The 19,091-nt window shown below is 47.5% G+C and overlaps 1 protein-coding gene and 1 long non-coding RNA gene across 2 annotated transcripts in view; one reads left to right on the plus strand and one right to left on the minus strand.

The window, feature by feature from the left end:
• The window catches only part of LOC311594194, a 522,815-nt gene that overhangs the window by 346,701 nt on the left and 157,023 nt on the right, over window positions 1–19,091 (plus strand). The window lies entirely within an intron of this gene.
• The window catches only part of CNBD2 (cyclic nucleotide binding domain containing 2), a gene marked incomplete at its 5' end in the record, with an annotated part of 62,866 nt that continues 59,621 nt past the window's right edge, over window positions 15,847–19,091 (minus strand). The window contains one exon of the mRNA XM_084775679.1: window positions 15,847–16,191. Coding sequence (XP_084631805.1) covers window positions 15,873–16,191 — 319 coding nt within the window. The 3' untranslated portion in view covers window positions 15,847–15,872. The remainder of the gene's footprint in view (window positions 16,192–19,091) is intronic.

The following is a 19,091-nucleotide window of genomic DNA, read 5'->3' on the forward strand; positions in this document are numbered from 1 at the left end:
CATGAAAGTATTGTGTGGGGAGGAATAGGCAAACCTCTCCTGAGTGGACCACGTTGTGCTTGTGTGAAGGAAATGCAGAGCTCTGAGCCTCTGCTCCGTGGGTGGAAGACAACCATAGCCCATTGTGTCTGGCTTTGCCGTGTACATAGTATACATACAGGACAAAGGAGTCCTAATTTACATCTAGTCACTCCAGGTGTTAAAGAGGTTGCCAGTGTGTGACAAAGTAGAGTTAGTAGAGTGATACATTTTGTACTTTTTGTGTTCAATTTTTTAAAAATTACTCTTGTTCCATGTGTGCCGTTTACTGGACTGCTGTGTACTCAGTGGACACCAGTCCTTACTTGAAACATCTGGTCTACCTAGATGTTTAGAAGTGCCCAACGTATGTTAAATGTAGAGGTAGTAAATATCACTTTGTAAATATCTTTTTGCTAAAATTCATAAAGCACTGTCTTTTGGGAGTGGGATTATAGGAGTCCTCTGCGCAGCACTGTCTGTACTTGCCGAGTGGCTTAGAGGAGGTGCTGGGAAGCAGCAGCAAAGGTCATGCAGCTTGTGTTTATATGGGACCTTTCCTGATGCCATTTCTATATATTTGCATTTTGCTTTGCTGTGGGTATGCTGTATATAATGGACAGATATGTCTACAATTTTCAACATCTAGACTCTAGATGTTAAAGAAGTTGCCAATGTATGACAAAGTGGTAAAATTAGCCTATAGTGTACACTGTTCAAATTCATAGAAAAGGGACAGCCAAGGCTACATAGAGAAACCATCTTTTAAAAAAACCAAACAAACCAAAAATTCATAGAAAAGATTGTCCTATAAATGACTTGGGTAGGAGTTGGCTCAGCTGTTTCTAGGCATGACATGCTTATGTTTGTCTACTGGTTTGAAGGCAGAGAGAAGGGGGAGAAAGTGGGTCAAAGCCCAAATGGTTATGCTTAGAAGATACCGCAGATGGTAACCATTGCTTTGCATACAGTTGTATTTACCAGTGCCGTGTGAGTAGCAGATACGCCCTTACCTGAAATACCTAGTCTTTCTGGACATTTGCAGGCGCTTGATACATTTAAAGGTAGTAGTAGTAGAATAGTTTGTAAATTGTTTTTTTTTAATTGGAGAAATACTGTGTTTAGAAATAGACTTGTTGGAACTCGGGAGGCAGAGGCAGGCGGATCACTGTGAGTTCGAGGCCAGCCTGGTCTACAAAGCAAGTCTAGGATAGCCAAGGCTACACAGAGAGACCCTGTCTCGAAATTGCCCCCCCTCCCAAAAAGAAAAAAAGAAAGAAAAGAAATAGACTTGTTAACCCACCTCTGAGAACAGTGTGCTGGCTGTATTTGTTCAGGAGATTGAGGAGGTGGCAGGAGGAAACTGCAAGAGTCCATTAGTGCGCTAGACACTTTTAGCTTACCCACCACCCTGTATGCTGTATGCACCTCATTTAACTGTGTTATGCTGTGTATATATTGTACATACTGGACACGAGTCCTATGCTGTATAGTCTCTAGGCGTTAAAGAGGTTGCCAGTGTATGACAAAAGTAGAGTTAGTGAACACACACATTCTGGATACTGGTGTTAAATTCGTAGCAGAGTTGTCCTCTGAAGAGCTGAGAAAGTGTCATCCAAGTGACAGGTGCCTGTGTCACATAATACAGGAGAGGGACCGAAGAAAACAAGTCTGGAGAGCAGAACTCCCTCAGCAGAGGACACTCTGAGGTCTAACCATTGTTCCATGTGTGTGGTTTCAACACTACTGTGTATATAGGGGACAAATTTATGTCCTCATCTGAAACATCTAGTCCTTCTAGGTGTTTAGAAGTGCACAAAGTATGTTAAAGGTAGACATAGTAAATAATATGTGTTGTAGATTCTCTGTTTAGACTCACGGTAAGGTGCTGTCTCTTGGAACTAAAGTGATAAAACTGCTTCTGAGCAATACAGCCTTGTGCTGGTTTGGGAGGGAGGAAGAAAGAAAATGATGACTGGCCGAATACTAATGTAAATTTGATAATGCAAGATTAGTCATTATTCCTTATATCTTTGCGTCTTATTTTGCAATGTATAGTGTCCAAATATGTAGCACCTAGTCTTCCTAGACATTGAAGAGGCTGCTAGTGTAGGACAAAGTAGAGTTAGTGAAAAGACATGCATTAAAATTCATAGGGGAAGCCGGGCGTGGTGGTGCACGCCTTTAATCCCAGCACTCGGGAGGCAGAGGCAGGCGGATCGCTGTGAGTTCAAGGCCAGCCTGGTCTACAAAGTTAGTCTAGGACAGCCAAGGCTACACAAAGAAACCCTGTCTCAAAAAAAAAAAAAAAAAAGCATAGGGAAAAACTGTTAAAAATACTTAGGACAGTCAAGGTTACATATAAAAACAACAAAACCCAAACCACTTAGGGAGTGAAATTGTTAATATCCCCACAAAAACATGACAGTTACATAACCTGACCCCTGGGTTGAGAGAAATGGAAGAGGGTCTAGACCAGAACATTGTCACTTAGAAAGCAGTTTCTGACTGTAGCCTTTCTTAGGTAAGTGCAGTTTATTCACTGCACTGTACATATGCTAGGAAACCAACATGCTTATTGGAAACATCTAGTCTTTAGTCTTTGAAGTACATAATAGACTTTGGTGTGATAATGCATGCCTTAACTTCTGGGCTGAGGCAGGTGGATCCCTGGGTTCCAGGCCAGCCAGGGCTATCTAGGCTTTGTCTCTAAATAGTAAGGAAATGTGCATAACAGACTGGTAGGGTGGCTCAGCCTGTAAAGGCACTTGTCACCAACTGGGACCTGAGAAGGAGAAAATGGATTCTGGGATCTCTCAGCCTCCACACAAGTGCAGTGGATCTCACTAATTCATGTATGTAAAAAATGCACAGCATGGTAAAAATAGAGGTTGACACCACCTTCAAGGACTGTTTTGTTTCTCATACGCATGGTTACGCTGGGGATATGGAATTGTTAAGCATGGTCTTTGAGCAGATGCTGTTACCGGGTGGTGGAGGTGAGCTAGGGGAAGGAATAATGCTCAGAAAAAGGCACTGTACCTGCTGGCGCGGGTTGTCTAGCCATTGTTCTGGTGTGCATTTAGTTATTGGTGCCAGGTTTTAGAGAGTAAGTCCCAGTGCCCAAAGGATGTTAGGAGTAGCAAAACACTGTGCTGCTAGCCTTTTGGGAGGGCTGTCTTCTTGCCGTGGCCTTTGTCAATCCTCACCCCAGCATCTGCACACTGAGTAGTGTGGAGGAGAGCATGGGTGAGGGAAGGGGTTTTGCTAGAGCCCCCACATGCAGAGGACAGTTTACAGCTGTACCCAGGGGGCCAGATGTGCATTTCTGGTAAAATACTCTAAAGAATAACATATGGCTAAAAGGACAGCTAGTTGATATGGTAGAATTGACAGAAAAGCCACGTCTGGACTGTGTGAGTTAATTCATGTTGTTAGGCTGACTGTGGAGGGGCAAGGAGCAGCTCCCGGGCAAGATCTGCAGCACTGTGTTGAAACTGACATTTTAGCTGGGCGTGGTGGCGTGCGCCTTTAATCCCAGCAGAAGCAGAGGCAGGCAGATAGATCAGTGTGAGTTCGAGGCCAGCCTGGTCTATAAAGTGAGTCCAGGACAGCCAAGGCTACACAGAGAAACCCTGTCTCGAAAAACCATCTTCCAGATACTCCGTAGGAATACATTTATTGAGCAGGAACATCCCTTCTTCCTCATTTCTTAGTATACAGATCTGATGATAAATTTAAGAATGCTGTACTTAGTGTGGTCTGTTGCTTTGTGTTTCCTTGTAAGCTGAGCACTGAGGGAATGCAGAATTGAATTGTAACTTTGCCAATACGTCTATCTAGAGGCCTGCTGCCATTTTTGTCTTCTATGAAATTTTGCCAAGGAAGACAGGATTGCAAATTTGTCTGACAGACTGAGATGGCATGGTGTATTCTTGGGAGTGCTTATGTAGTGTGGAGTCTTTAGTTGGTGAATATTCACGATGTGGGGGAAAGCATGGTCTATGCTGTATAATCTCAATTACCCAAGTGTATGTACAAGTTGCAGAATCTAGGAGGACACGCCAGCTGAGCTGCTTGTGACTGGGTGACTTAGTTCTTGGATTCTTGTGTTTTGTTTCCTGTAATGCACATACTAAAAAAAATAAAAGATCCTCTAAAAGCTTAACATGAGGTCTTTGCCGCTTGTGTAATAAAGAACATGGAAGCAGTGTCCATGCCAATGGCCTGAGGTAGCTGAGCTCTCTCATCTTTCATGCTCCCTGCCCAAGTGTTAGCTTCCCCTCCCTGGACAATCGGTGTGAACTTTCACAGTTCCCCGGCTTCTGCAGACTTGAATATAAAAGCCCCACCGCAAGTGTCCTTTCCCTAGCAGTCCTTACCCATGTGTGCCAGTTGTACTCAATGCCACCTTTAAATTGCACTGCAGCCAGAGGGTACAGCAAGTTCCCTGGCACGGGGCAGAGGCTTAGGAGGTGTCTGCTCAGAGTTGCTGGAAACGCAGATTTTCGAATTGTTGCTTTGTCTAGTGAGCTAGTATTTGCACCCGTTGAAGAGCCAGGGTTTTCCAAACAGGAAGTTCCCATGTGACTGACCAAACCAGAGGCTTGGACAAGGCCAGATACACCACCACCACTCACTCTAGATCAGGCTCAAGGAGCATCTGTTAGGACAGTGCAGGGATTTTTATACTCTAGCTGGGTGGGCGGTGCTTCTCAGGGTCCTTCCTGTCGGAAAACAAAGAACAAACCCAGCCATCTCTTCAGCTGCCGAAGCTAGGACCAAGCCAAGCGTTCAAAGGACCATTCTTTACCAAAGAGGCGGCGGTCTTAGATGAACGGGTAACTCCAGGCCTACGCCAGGGAAGTACAAGGTGATCCCGACCTCTTTTTTTTTTTTTTTAAACAAGATAATGGAGAGACACCATGACAACCCATTAAAGTGGTTTCCTCTTACCAAATCTGTGACTGTTTGAAAGCGTGTTCTAGTAGGGGACTAAAACAACTCATACACCCTTGACTAAAGACCAGTTCCTCATCTATTAGGGGAGGTCATCCTCTTAACCAAGTATGTCACTTTAGGGGAGACATGCCACACATGAGCTCAATCAGCTCTGGTAATGGATGGAGTGACAGACAGAGCCAGATTACCCCCGCCTGAGGAAGTGGAGTCTATTGCTTTTATCTTTTTGAGTCACTGTGTTTAAGTGTTTGGCCAGCACATATGTCTGCACATGTGATGAGCACAGAGTTCTACATCGTCAAGGTAACATTTTGGTGTTCTTTGCCCAACAACATGAATGTGCTTCAACCATGAAACCACAACAATTCAAAATTACAGGCCCAAATGATGTCACATTGTTTTGTTTTGTTTTACAATAAAACTACTTTTTAAATAAAGAGTGACTTCACATCAAGGACAGCTACTTAATCCAGTAAGTTAATGTCACCAGCAGAGGAAACCCTTTGTTACCTAGGCAGCACGTGCCTCCAAGCCCCGCTGCCCAAGAGGCTGAGATAGTGGTTGTGCAAGTTTGGGGCTAGCCTAGTCAACCTTGTCTCAAAAGGAAAACACAACTCAGGATGTCGCTTGTCTGGCACCTGTTGAGGCCAGGAGGGGCCAGGGACAGCACACACCGCTACTCTCGTAGTTTCCTATCCCCTAGGTGGAGACACTAATAACAAGAATACCAAACAAACCCAAACCAAAGGCCATTCTACAAAATAAATGCCCTGCAATCTACAAAAGTTTTGGGAACACTGGCATTAAAACAAGACTGAGAAATGTCACACAGGAGAAACCAAACCTATGACAAATGGATTTATGTGCGCCCGGCTTGCTCTGCCTAATTTAAAGTTGATTGGTTAATGGACAATGCTGAAGGAAGCTTGTGACCTGGCCGAAGAGAGGGGGGTGGGGTTTAGGTTTCCAGGCTTGGAGGGAGGGAGGGACCACGAGGCAGGGGAGGAGGAAAAACAGAAGATGGACTAAGGTGCCGGAGAGATGGCTCGGCATTGAAGGCTAGGCTCACAACCAAAAGCAGAAGAGGACACGGCCTGATGGAGCAGATCCAACCCAGAAAGCATGACGTAATGGCTCATAGCTTGGGTTATATGCTGGTAGCTAAACAGTTTAGAGGGTTGACATCTGCTCCAGTGCTTTAAGCTTGTAGAATAAATCATTGTCTCTGTCAATTATTTTGGAAGCTAGCATGGTTAAAGAAAACTGTTGCTTTACTAATTAGTATCTTACAGGCCACAGTTAATTTTTTTTTTTAAGGTAGCACTCAGGGAGGCAAAGGCAGGTGGATCTCTGTGAGTTCAAGGCCAGCCTGGTCTATAAAGCCAGTCCAGGGCAGCCAGGGCTACACAGAGAAACCCTGTCTTGAAAAACAAACAACACAGCAAAGCTGAGAGGAAGGTATAGAGGTTTGCCATATACTCCGTGGCCTTGCCTGTGTGTAGCTTTCCCTATGTCTCAAGGTTAGGGGTCTATTGCTGTGAAGAGACAACCATGGCCACAGCAACTCTTGTGAAGGAAAACATTTAATTGGGACTGGCTTACAGTGTCTGAGGTTTAGTCCCTTTTCATCATGATGGGAAGCATGGCGGTGCACAGGCACACATGATGCTGGTGGGGAGCTCTACACCCAGATTGCAGGCAGCATGAGGAGAGAGTGCCACTGAGCCTGGCTTGGGCTTCTGAAACCCCAGAGCCTACCCGCAGTGACACACTTCCTCCAACAAGGCCACACCTCTCAATGGTGCCACTCCCTGTGAGCCTATGGGGGCCATTTTCATGCAAACCACCACATTCCACTCCCTGCGGGGGTGGGGGTAGGGTTAGGGTTAGGGTTAGGGTTAGGGTTAGGGTTAGGCTTGTAGCCATATCATAGTGCAAAAAGCATTCAGTCCAAATTTAAAAGTCCCCATAGTCTATCAGTCTCAACACTGTTTAAAAGACCAAAGTCACCTTTAATCCCAGCACTCGGGAGGCAGAGGCAGGCGGATCACTGTGAGTTCAAGGCCAGCCCGGTCTACAAAGTGAGTCCAGGACAGCCAAGGCTAACATAGACCCTGTCTCAAAAAGCAAAACCAAAACCAAACAAATCCAAAGTCAGAGGCAGGCAGATCTCTGTGAGTTCGAGGCCAGCCTCGTCTACAAAGAGAGTCCAGGACAGCCAAGGCTACACAGAGAAACCCTGTCTTGAAAAAACTAAATAAATAAATAAAAGTCCAAAGTCTCTTCTAAGACTCATGGCAATCTCTTAACTGTAATGCCCTAAATAATAAAAATTTTAAAAAATACTTCCAAGATAGCATGGCACGGGATATACATTACTGTTCCAAGATGGAAGAGAGGCAGCAGAGTAAGGAAACACTGGACTAAACCAAGACCGGAAGCCAGCCGGGAGAACTCTAAACTCTGCATCTCCATGTCTGACGTCAAAGCGCTCTTCAGATCTCCAACTCCTTTCAGCTTTGTCGACTGCAGAACACTTCTCTCTCTTGGGCTGGTTCCAGCCCCTGTTAGCAGCTCTCCTCGGCAGGTGTCCCACAGCTCTGACATCCCCAACATCTTAGGGTCTCATAGGTAACCCAGTTTCACACAGTGGTCTCTCTAGGCTTCCATGCAGGGACACCCTGCCACACACCTGGCCTCAGTGGCTTCCTGTAGTGGTGGAAGGAGATTCCTTAACCCCGTTCTTATATCCTTGACTCTAAAGCCAGAACCACATGGCTGAAGCTGCCAAATTCTGCTGCTTGCTGAGGCTTAACACGGCCCCCTTGTTCAACTGTATCTTCACTAGCTAGCTCTCTGGGTTGTTTTGTTTTTGTTTGGTTGGTTGTTGTTTCTTTGTTTTTCGAGGCAGGATCTCTCTGTGTAGCCTTGGCTGTCCTGGACTCACTTTGTACATCAGGCTGGCCTCGAACTCACAGCGACTGCCTGCCTCTGCCTCTGCTGGGATTAAAGGTGTATGCCACCACGTCTGGCTTATTTTAGGGTTTTATTTCTGTGAAGAGACACCATGAACATGGATGACTCTCATAAATAAAAACGTTTAACTGGGCCAAGGTTACTGGCAGGCAGATGTGGTGTTGACAAAGGAACTGAGGGGTCTGTGTCCATATCCACAGGCCGCAGGAAGAGAGAGTACCAATGGGCCTGGCTTGGGCTTCTGAAACCCCAAAGCCCCGCCCCCAGTGACACACTTCCTCCAACAAAGCCACACCTCCCAATAGCAAGCCAACACACCCCACCATCAGCATCCCGCATCAAATGGGACAGTCTTACAGAGGATAAAGCATCCACACCAGGGTTCATACCTTAGGTTAGGAATGGATCTGGGTGCTGTGCATGCCAGCCCGTGTGTCTGGACAATTATATAATGGTGTATATTCACCATTATATTGTTCCGTTGTTTGCTTGAGTTTGTTTTGTTTGGTTGGTTTTTTTTGTTTTTTGTTTTTTTAGGTTTTTTGAGACAGGGTTTCTCTGTGTAACAGTCCTAGCTATCCTGGACTTGCTTTTGTAGACCAGGCTGACCTCGAAATCACAGCGATCTGCCTGCCTCTGCCTGCTGGGATTAAAGGCGTGCGCCACCACGCCCAGCTTTGTTTTGTTTTGATGGGATCGAATGTACTTAATGTCAGTGTGCACTTAAAATAGTTAAGATGAAAATGGGCGGGGTAGCCCATGCCTATAATCCCAGTACATGGGAGGCTGAGGCAGGAGACTCTTGGGTTAGAGGCCAACCTGAGCTACAAAGCCAGATCTTGTTTTAAAAATAGACAAAATGTATATGTACACATCTATAGTTAAGATGATGAATCTTTTGTGGTTTGCATTTACAATTTAAAATAACGTTTGAACTGCAAGCATGGTTCAGATAACTCCTGAACACCTTTCACCCACATTTGCCAATTGTTATTTTTCCTTTCCATTTTTTTGTGTTATGTGTATATGTATGTGTGCAAGATATGTATTGGGTGCATAAGTATGTCTGCATGACGTGTACAGGCAGCACTGTGCATGTAGAGGTCCAAGGCTGATATTGGAATCATGTTCCATCGTCCTCCCATCTTATTGAGGCAGGGTGTCTCAATCAAACCCAGAGCTCCCCGATATGGGGATTCCCTGGTCTCTGCCTTCCCAGGCTTCAGTTGGAGGCAGGCAGCCACGCCCTCCTGGGGTGGCAGGTTCTTGGGATCTAAACGTGGATCCTCAAGCAGCCACCATAACCACCGAGCCATCTTTCCATCCCCCTGGTTGTTACTATTGAATTATGTTTGGTCAAAGTATGGTATGTTTTTCTAAATAATTTCAAAATAGGTCAAAGGATATATTAATTTCCCAAGAAAAGGAGATTGGCTTTCATACCACAGGGCAGTTATTAAATCAGGAAACAATTTGAGTCTCTAACCCTCAGGCCACTTGAATCTCGGGCTGTTTTCTTGATTCTCCGGGGGAGGGTAGGTAAGAATGTAAGTGAGGGCAGGAAAATGTCATAGCTTCAGCTGTCAACTTGACACAACCCGAGAGTCACCTGGGAAGAGGGACCTCAACTGAAGACCTCCTCCATCGGATGGGCCTATGGCCATATCTGTGGGGTGTGTTTTTTGTTTTGTTTTGGTTTGGTTTTTCCAGGGTTTTTCTGGGTAGCCCTGGCTGTCCCCTAACTCACTCTGTAGACCAGGCTGGCCTCGAACTCAGAGATCCACCTACCTCTGCTTTCCAAGTGCTGGGATTAAAAGGAACGCTTTCCAAGTTGGTGTTGATCAGAGTCTGAGCATAGCAACAAAAAGCAAAGTAGCACCGGGGAGTGGGGGTGGGGTGGGGGTGAGGGGAGTGAGGTGGGGGTGCGGGTAGTGTCAAACTTGACAGAGGCGAGTAACGAACCCTGGAAATTCCAGGTCACACGGTGCTGACTGCTGCCTCTCACTGCCCCTAGCTCTCTCCTGTTCTCCCATGTTGGTTCCCATGGGAGAGCCATGCTAGCTTTCTTCCCACTCCTCAGCCACCAGAAGCTGCGGTCATCCCACAGTTCCCAATGACATGTCTCCAACTAAGTCCCTTTTAAAGCCTTCAGCCCTGACACCCCAAACCGCAGTAAGGCGCCAGGGCAAGGTGGCCTGGCCTCCAGGTGCGTCTCTCTCTCTCTCACAGCACATCCCTTCACCTTACCCCTTAGGGTTTCCAGAACTGGAAGGTAAGAACCCCCCACAACAAACAAGAACAAGAGATTTACCAACTGTGCGTCCAACTCTAAGCTGGCCTCTTAAAACTCTTCCTATAGGAGAGCCTGGCAGCACTCCCTGTGTTTGTTTCTCAAATGGGTTTTTCCGTTTTTCCCAAACAGTGGAAGCTTTTACTGCAAGGGGCTCTATTTTTGGCTGGGTGTGCCTTCTTACATATGGGAAACCACAGTGGGGCGGGGGGGGGGGGGGGAGGGTGAGGAGGGAGAGTGTTCTCTCTAGTGCAGTCTCAAGGCTGGGGACACAGGATTTTCCCGTTCGAAAACAGGTGGTCCGCTGGGGATAGATAAGTTAACAGTGGTGCAACAGTGCACACACTCAAAAGCTGACTAACCAGGAGTGGGCAGGGCGTGGGAGAAGGCGCACAGACTGCCTGATCAGCCAGATAGCAGACAATGGGGTGAGATGAGGCTTTTGCCTTCTTTTTTGCCTTCGTGGGCCTCAGGCGTTCTCTCTAACAGATGGAATAGTGCCTCTTGGTTAATAGCTAGGAAGTACTTTCAGAATAAAATACTTCTGCTATGGGTTAGTCTGTGTATGTCCCCATGGGCTTGCGTGTTGGAAACTAGGGTCTAGTGTGGCAGTGTTAAGAGTCTTGCGGGGCCTAAGACATGGGGGTATAGCTCAGCGGGAGGGTGCTTGCCCAGCACCCAGCCCCTGGTTAAATCCTTAGCATTGCATCAACTAAGCATGCTGGCACAGGCCCGGAGTCCCAGCACTCAGAGCAGAACTAAAGGGCATATTCCTTGGCTGACAGATTCTAGCCCAGGTTGTCCCGTCTCAAAAAAAAAAAAAATTTAAAAAAATCCAGATGTAGGGCTACATGAAGGGCGTTTGGATTATCTGGGCAGATGTTCCTTCCCTGCAGGGAGTATGGTAGACTGTGTTTTGTTTTTGAGACACAGTCTCACAATGTAGCCCCTGCTGCCCTAGAGCTTGTTATTTGGACCAGGCTGGCCTCAAACTCACGGAGATGCACCTGCCTCTGCCTCCCCAGCACTGAGGTTAAAAGTGTGTGCCACCACACCTGGCACTAAGGTAAATTTCATGAGCCCCACCCAGTTGTTCTTTCACGAGTAACCTATGATGAAGGGATGAGCCTGCCCCACCTGTCCCGGCTCCACCTTCTTGTCTCACCATGGGACCTCCCTCTTGAACTCCCACCAGTGTGATGTCATCTGTCCCGTGAGCAGCCAGGGGTGACCTCACTAGAGCTGACAGCATGCTACTTTGACTTCCAGCTTTGAAAATCATGAACTAAATAAATTACTTTTAAGCCAGGTGTGGTGGCGCACGCCTTTAATGCCAGCCCTCGGGAGGCAGAGAGGCAGGTGGATCTCCGTGAGTTCAAGGCCAGCCTAGTCTATAAAGTGAGTCTAGGACAGCCAAGGCTACACAGAGAAACCCTGTCTCAGAAAAAAACTAAAACAAACAAACAAACAAATAAACTTTCTGTTATAAGTCAACCTTGGCTATTTTACTATAGTAATGGAAACCAGACCAGAACACCTCTGCAAGGTACCACACACAAACTCGTCCCTAAGCCCAGGCCCTTTTCCTGGTGTTTGCCTTTTGTTTAATTTTGAGACAGGCTCTTATTGTGTAGTCCTTGCTGACCTGGATTTGCTTTGTAGCCCAGGCTGGCCTCAAACTTGTGCTGTGTCTCTTGCCTCAGCACCCCCCCCCCAAGTATATATTCCACCGGGCCTAGCACCTTTCTTTTTCTCACAAATAGGACTGTGGGCTTCCTGGGACTTCAGACTTGTCCTCAGGTCTGCAGTAAGGTCTCTGCAGTGTGAAGCCATCATCTCTTCCAACACTTGTGCCAAGGGGCATCGTATCGACCTTCTGAATGACCTCTCCCAAACAAAGCCCTGACTCGTCCTCCTGCGTGCTGCTGACCCCTGGTCTCCACCACAGAGTGTTTCAGGGCGTGGAAGGGCTTGGGAAACTGCCCTTTCTGCAGCCCTCTGCCTGGGAGCTCAACAGTGGCCCCATCCTGACTGCCCCCTAGCCCCTTCCCCACCAATCTTTTTTTTTTTTTAAAGATGTATTTATTTGTTATGTATAGTGTGTTCTGCCTGCATGTACACCTGCATTAGATGGTTGTGAACCACCATGTGGTTGCTGGGAATTGAACTCAGGACCTCCGAAAGAGCAGTCAGTGCTCTTAACCTCTGAGCCATCTTTCCAGCCCCCCCCCCACCTCCCACAATCTTTTAAGCATCACCCTCTCCCAGTGTCTACCAACAGGTGAGTGACACTTCTGATGCCCTGCCAGGCTGCCCCTTACTGCTGACGTCAGCTAGGTCATTAGGGAAGACGGTGGGATGGACTGAGATGCCAAGCTTGGCCCCTTGCACCCCAAATCATTTGCTGATGGCCTTTATTACCCATTGTGAGGCTCAGCTCTGATGCCTGTTCCATCGGCACGGGGAGCCATCCCTGGTGATGGTTGAATGGTGCTTACAATCTCTGGTGTGTACCAAGCACTTCCACTGTGTTTGACCTTAATAAGATGGGGTGTGGGGAAGGTCCACACTGCCCAGCTGCGCATGTCCTCACTGACTTCATTGGAGCAGCCACACAGGAGCTCCCTGTTGTCTGTGGACAGGACACCTCTGCAGATTTCCTCCCTCTCAACCCTGTGGCTGTGCTGGGGCCTCAGTGACCTGTGTTCGGCTCCCTGTGAGTCTCTGAAGGCCACCCTGTGGCCTCTCCTCACTCAGGGCCTTAGCCCAGGGTGCTTTTCCAGGAGCCTTTCCGCTTCTAGCTTCTGTAGCCCCTCCCTTCGGTAACCCCTTTTTTCCTCTCTTCTCTTTAATCTCCTGTTTCCCATGCTTCCCCCTTGGCTTTCCTCTCCTTATTGCGGTTCTTTGAGGCAGGGTCTCTCTGTTGTTCACTGAGGCCTCTGGAGTTTGGAGGTTAGAAGCATGTGCTTCCACACACAGCTTTGAGTCCATTTTTTTTTTAATCCATTATTGCTACAGAGACACTCAGAAGAACATTCTGGAAGCTTTTTCTCTCATTACCCATAAGTAGGATCCAAATTTCCTGATGAACAAAAAGTTCATTTTTTTTTTCTGAGGCAAGGTTTCTCTGTGTAGCCTTGGCTGTCCTAGATTCATTTTGTAGAGCAGGCTGGCTTCAAACTCAGAAATCCGCCTGCCTCTACCTCCCTGAGTGCTGGAGTTAAAGACATGTGCCATCATGCCCGGCAGAACTAAACCTTCCTACATACACATATCACCTCAACAGCCCAAAGGGGCCGAGCTGGCAGGACCCAGTGGGTCACGGGGTCCCACAGTCTGACACAAGATGGCTCCTGTGAGTGCTCAGCTCCTTGTTTTCTCTGGCCAAGTTACATCTGTTCCAGAACCTTCAAGGTCCCCAGCTACCTAGAGCGCAGAGCAGTGAACTATGGCCTGTTTGTATTCATGTGCTTCTACCATTGCTTCCCTGAGGTGGCGCTGACTGCTCTAACAGGGACCACATGACCTACGCAGCCTAAAGTGTGGATCCTCTACAGAGTCCCTCCTAGAGAACACCACGGACCGCCTCCTCCCACTCTCAAGCTGCCTCAGACCGACTGCCCCCAAAAGCCCACCTCCTGTGACGGAGGACATTTCTTCCACCATTTTGGAACCACTGCCCTCAAACCCAAAGAGATACCTAGTGAGGTACCCCCACTTCCCTGGGCCCCCAGACAGTGGTACCTGGTCCTTGTAGGTCACAGCTGACTTTGCAGGACTGTTGATGCTTCAGGCGTCTCATTTGGTGCTTTGTGTTGGCAGGGTCTCACGTAGCCCAGGCTGGCCTCACGTAGCCCAGGCTGGCCTCCGAGTCACTGTGTAGCCGTGGACGACCGTGAACACCTTGTCTTAGTTTGTCTCCTGTTGCTGTGATGACTAAAAACAACCTGAGGACATCGAGGCATGATTTGCCCTACAGGTTAGAGCTCAGCGACCATGGACACCAAAGACAAGACCCCAAAAGCAGGAAGCGAGGCAGAGATCAGAGAGATGCTGCTTCCAGCCAGCCTGCTTGCTTATACGGCCCAGGCCCACAGACCCAGGGATGGCCGCACCCACCGTAGGCTGGACCCTCCCACATCAGTTAACAATCAAGAAAATGTGCCATAGATATGCCCGCACACCAGCTCAATCACTGCAATGCTTCAGTTGAAATGCCCTCTTCCCTGGTGTGTCACGTTGACAACAAAATTAACTAGAGCACTCCTGCCTGTCCTGTCCCTCCTCACTCTGCTTAGGTGTCCCTGAAATCTTGACTCTCTGGAATCACCAGAGAAGTCAAAACCCTTAAGTCCACCATTTCTCTATAACATCTACTCTCTCTTCTGAGGGGAAAAAATTCCTATTCCTCCTGGTTAGCACACAGAAAAATGATTTTTAATATAGAAACGTCTACTGTTGAACATTTCTTTTTTTGGTTTTTTGAAACAGGGTTTCTCTGTGTGGCCTCTGCTGTCCTGAACTCTCTTTGTAGACCAGATTGGACTTGAACTCACAGCGATCCGCCTGCCTCTGCCTCCTGAGTGCTGGGATTAAAGGCGTGCGCCACCATGGCCGGCTGAACATAAAAAACTGTGGTCAATCCCATGTCTATGCAGCCCACTGATCTTGGCAACTTCCTCCATTCGCTACCGGGCAGACAGACAGACAGACAAGCACTAGACTGATTCATGGTATTCAAGGGACTCCAGGGAGGGACAGAGCCAGGCCCCCCAGAGCTCCTGACTCAAAGTCCAGAACCCAGACCTTTGCGGTTTCAGGTGGGTGTGAGTGGCCATAGTCATGGGGTGGAGGGGCTCCTGCTTGCTGATGATGGCTTTCAGGCCCCGGGGAGCTCATTTGGAGGGGTGGCATGGTGCTTAGTCCATGCTGTTGAGACTGGATGGGACAGGTACCCCAAAATAAGGAGCTCCAGAGGGACCCAGGAGTCTTTCTGAACTCTGTCTCCACCACCTGCTTGTCCCTAGTGGGCCTCTGCCACCATAGGATGACAATTCTATCACTCAGCTAGAGAGGGCAAGCCCACAGCTTGCAGACCCAACACATCCCATAGGTTTTCTTTAAAATATTGTAGATTGGTTGCTCGTGCTTTAAAAATAAAAAAGCCGGGCATGGTGACACACATGCACATCCCAGCACTCGGAAGGCAGAGGCAGGTGGATGGTTGTGAGTTCAAGGCCAGCCTGGTCTACAAAGCAAGTCCAGGATAGCCAAGGCTACACAGAGAAACCCTGTTGAAAACAAAACAAAACAAAACAAAACTAGAAATAATCTAAAATATTGGGTTTCTTGTTTTCTACCACAGTGTGTGGCCTGGCAACAGCTGGCCTGCATTGGTTCCTGGCACGGCATCCACTGATTTGGGGTGAAAGGGCTCCCAGTAACAGACACGTCCCAGCCTCCTCACCCATGTCCTCATTGCTGTCCACATGTCACGGGAGACCACGCCTCTTTATTTCCTGGCTGAGTCCTCCAGCCCTCCCCTCTTTCCCTCCCCTCCCTAAGCCTGCGGGCCCATGGAGGTGAGGCAGAAAAAGAAGCTAATTCCAACACGCCTTTATTGGGTCTAATCAAGGACCCCTGCATTTTTATACTGAGGCAGGAGTTCTTTGATTTTGTGCCGGGGTGCTGAGACACCTTGGACAATCCTCAAGGGGGGAAGGTATTTCTGGGGCGCCATAAAAACAGGATAGTGGTGTTTCACTCTCTTCTGGAGGTTACACAAGTCCAGATTCAAAGACTTCGGGTTGTAGATCCCTTTCCTCTGGATAGGGGTTGGGGTGAACGGCTGCTTGTTGAGGGGCTCCACCAGCAGCCGCATCAGGTCCTTCCGGAAGATGTTCCAGTTGTTTTCCCTCAGGAACCTCTGACACAGCTCTTCATCGCTGAAGGGGCAAGCACAGAAGCTGCGGCCGCCCTCCCGCCCTCCACCTGAGCGGAAGGATGCTGCCACTGCATCCTCCAAGCCCCCAAACACGCTCTGCACCCTGGCTCTGCTCCTCCCCATATTTCCCCACCCCCTTTGCCTTTCTACCTACTCAACCCCTTAAGCCTGTGCCGCCCTCCTGCCATGGCCAGGAGCCACGGGGGGGGGGGTACTGAGTGCCTGAAATGTGGCCAGTATGAATTAGACTCACAACCACAAACAAATGTGGAATATTACTTTTCAAATGAATAATGTGTTAAAATAATACTTGTGATATATTGAATCCAAGAAAGTGAATTGAAGTTAACTCTTGCTCTACATCTTATAACATAGCTCAACCAGAGACAGTGATGCATGCCTGTAATTCCAATGCTTCTAAAGCAAACACAGGAGGGTCACTTGAGGCTAGCCTGGGCTACATAGGGATCACTTGAGGCTAGCCTGGGCTACATAGTACATTTGCGAGTAGTCTAGACTATATAATAAGACACTGTCTCAAAAACGCAAAACAAAGCCGAGCAGCGGTGGTGCACGCCTTTAATCCCAGCACTTGGGAGGCAGAGGCAGGCGGATCGCTGTGAGTTCAAGGCCAGCCTGGTCTACAAAGTGAGTCCAGGACAGCCAAGGCTATACAGAGAAACCCTGTCTCAAGGGGAAAAAAAGGGGGGGGGGCAAGATAAAACAAGGCTAGCAAGATGATTCAGTGGATAAAAGCGCTTGCCAGGCAAGCAGGAGAGAACTGACTGCACAAAGTTGTCCTCTGACCTCTATACAAGCCCCATGGCACATATGCACCCACACGTACACACCATGAACACACACACACAATAAAATAAATTGGAACTAATAGTAAGTAAGGCTATTGGAGAGCTGGTCATGGCACATGCCGGGACTGTCAGCACTCAAGAGACAGGAGGAGGATGACTTTGAGGACAGCCTGAGCTACACAGCAAGTTCTAGGACAGCCTGAGCTACATAGCAAGACCATATCAGGAAAAAAAAATGTAGCTATCAGTCATTCGCTTTGGGAAAATGCCAATAAAACCTATATTGGAATGAGGGTACCTCCACAGTGAGACACCACATGCACCCACTGACACTGACACAGCTACCATCAGAAGCATAGAGATGGTTAGAACTTCCATGTGAGTGAGTTGAAGGTCCCCACAGGACTGAGGGATGTTAATTGGTGCAGCCACTTTGGAAAGCAGTCTGACAACTTCACAAAAGGTTAAACATAGTTACCACATGATCAGCAATTTGCCATCAAGAATATACTTTAGAGAAATGAAAATATGTTCATATACAAACCTTCAAGAATATTCTCAGCAGCATTGACTTGTTTTTTTTTTGTTTTTTGTTTTGTTTTGTTTTTGTGCAACAGGGTTTCTCTGCATAGCCTTGGCTGTCCTACACTCACTTTGTAGACCAGGCTGGCCTCAAACTCACAGTCATCCGCCTGCCTCTGTCTCCCAAGTGCTGGGATTAAAGGAGTGCGCCACAACCCTGGGCAGCAGCATTGCTTATTTCTTTTTATTTAATTGATTTGTTCAGATTACATCTCAATTGTTATCCCCTTGCTTGTCTCCTCCCATTCCTCTCTCCCTCCCTCTTTCACCCTATTTCCTTCCCCTAGGTCTATGACCCAAGGGGACCTTCTCCCCCACTATATATATACATGCTATCTATCAAGTCTCATCTTGGTAGCCTGCTTATCCTTTCTCTGAGTGCCACCAGGCCTCCCCATCAAGGGGAAGTGGTCAAATATGGGGCACCAGAGTTCACATCAGAGTAGGTCTCTGCTCTCCACACAACTGTGCTGTCCATTGGCTAGATCTGAGTAGGGGTTCGATGTTTACTGCATGGATTGTCCTTGGTTGGTGCAGTAGTTTGAGCCGACACCCTGGGCCCAGATCTGCCCGTCATGATGTTCTTCTTGTAGGTTTCTAGGACCCTCTGGCTCCTTCTATTTCCCCATTCTCCCATACTTCTCTCACATAGAGTCCCAATAGGAAGTCTCCACATCTATCCCAATCTCCTGGTAAGTGAAGACTTTCGTGGGACATGCCTCTAGGGCCAGTGCCCAGTTATAAGTGAGTGTATACCATGGGAGTCTTTCTGCTTCTGGGTTAACTCACTCAGGATGATCATTTCTAGTTCCATCCACTTGCCTATAAATCTCAGGATTCCCTTGTTTTTAATAGCTGAGTAGTATCCTATAGTGTAAATGTACCACAGTTTCTTTATCCATTCTTCAAATGAGGGACATTTAGGTTGTTTCCAGGTTCTGGCTATTACAAATAAGGCTGCTATGAACATGGTTGAGCATATGTCCTTGTTGTATGGTGTAGCATCTTCTGGGTATATTCCAAGGAGTGGAGTACCTGGGTCTTGAGGTAGCCCTATTCCCAGTTTTCTAAGAGAGTGCCAGATAGATTTCCAAAGTGGTTGTACAAGTTTGCACTCCCACCAGCAATGAAGGAGTGTTCCTCTTTCTCTACATTCTCTCCAGCATGTGCTGTCACTTGAGTTTTTGATCTTAGCCATTCTGATGGGTGCAAGATGGAATCTCAGAGTCGTTTTGATTTGCATTTCTCTGATGACTAAGGATATTGAGCATTTCTTTAAGTGTTTCTCAGCCATTCAATATTTCTCTGTTGAGAATTCTGTTTAGTTCTGAGCCCCATTTCTTAATTGGGTTATTTGGTTTGGTGGTGTTTAATTTCTTGATCTCTTTATTTATTTATTTTATTTTTTTATTTTTTTTGGTTTTTTGAGACAGGGTCTCTCTGTAGCCTTGGCTGTCCTGGACTCACTTTGTAGACCAGGCTGGCCTCGAACTCACAGTGATCCACCTGC

The sequence above is a fragment of the Acomys minous genome (assembly GCF_964271855.1).
Source record: "Acomys minous genome assembly, chromosome: 3".
NCBI lineage: Eukaryota > Metazoa > Chordata > Mammalia > Rodentia > Muridae > Acomys > Acomys minous.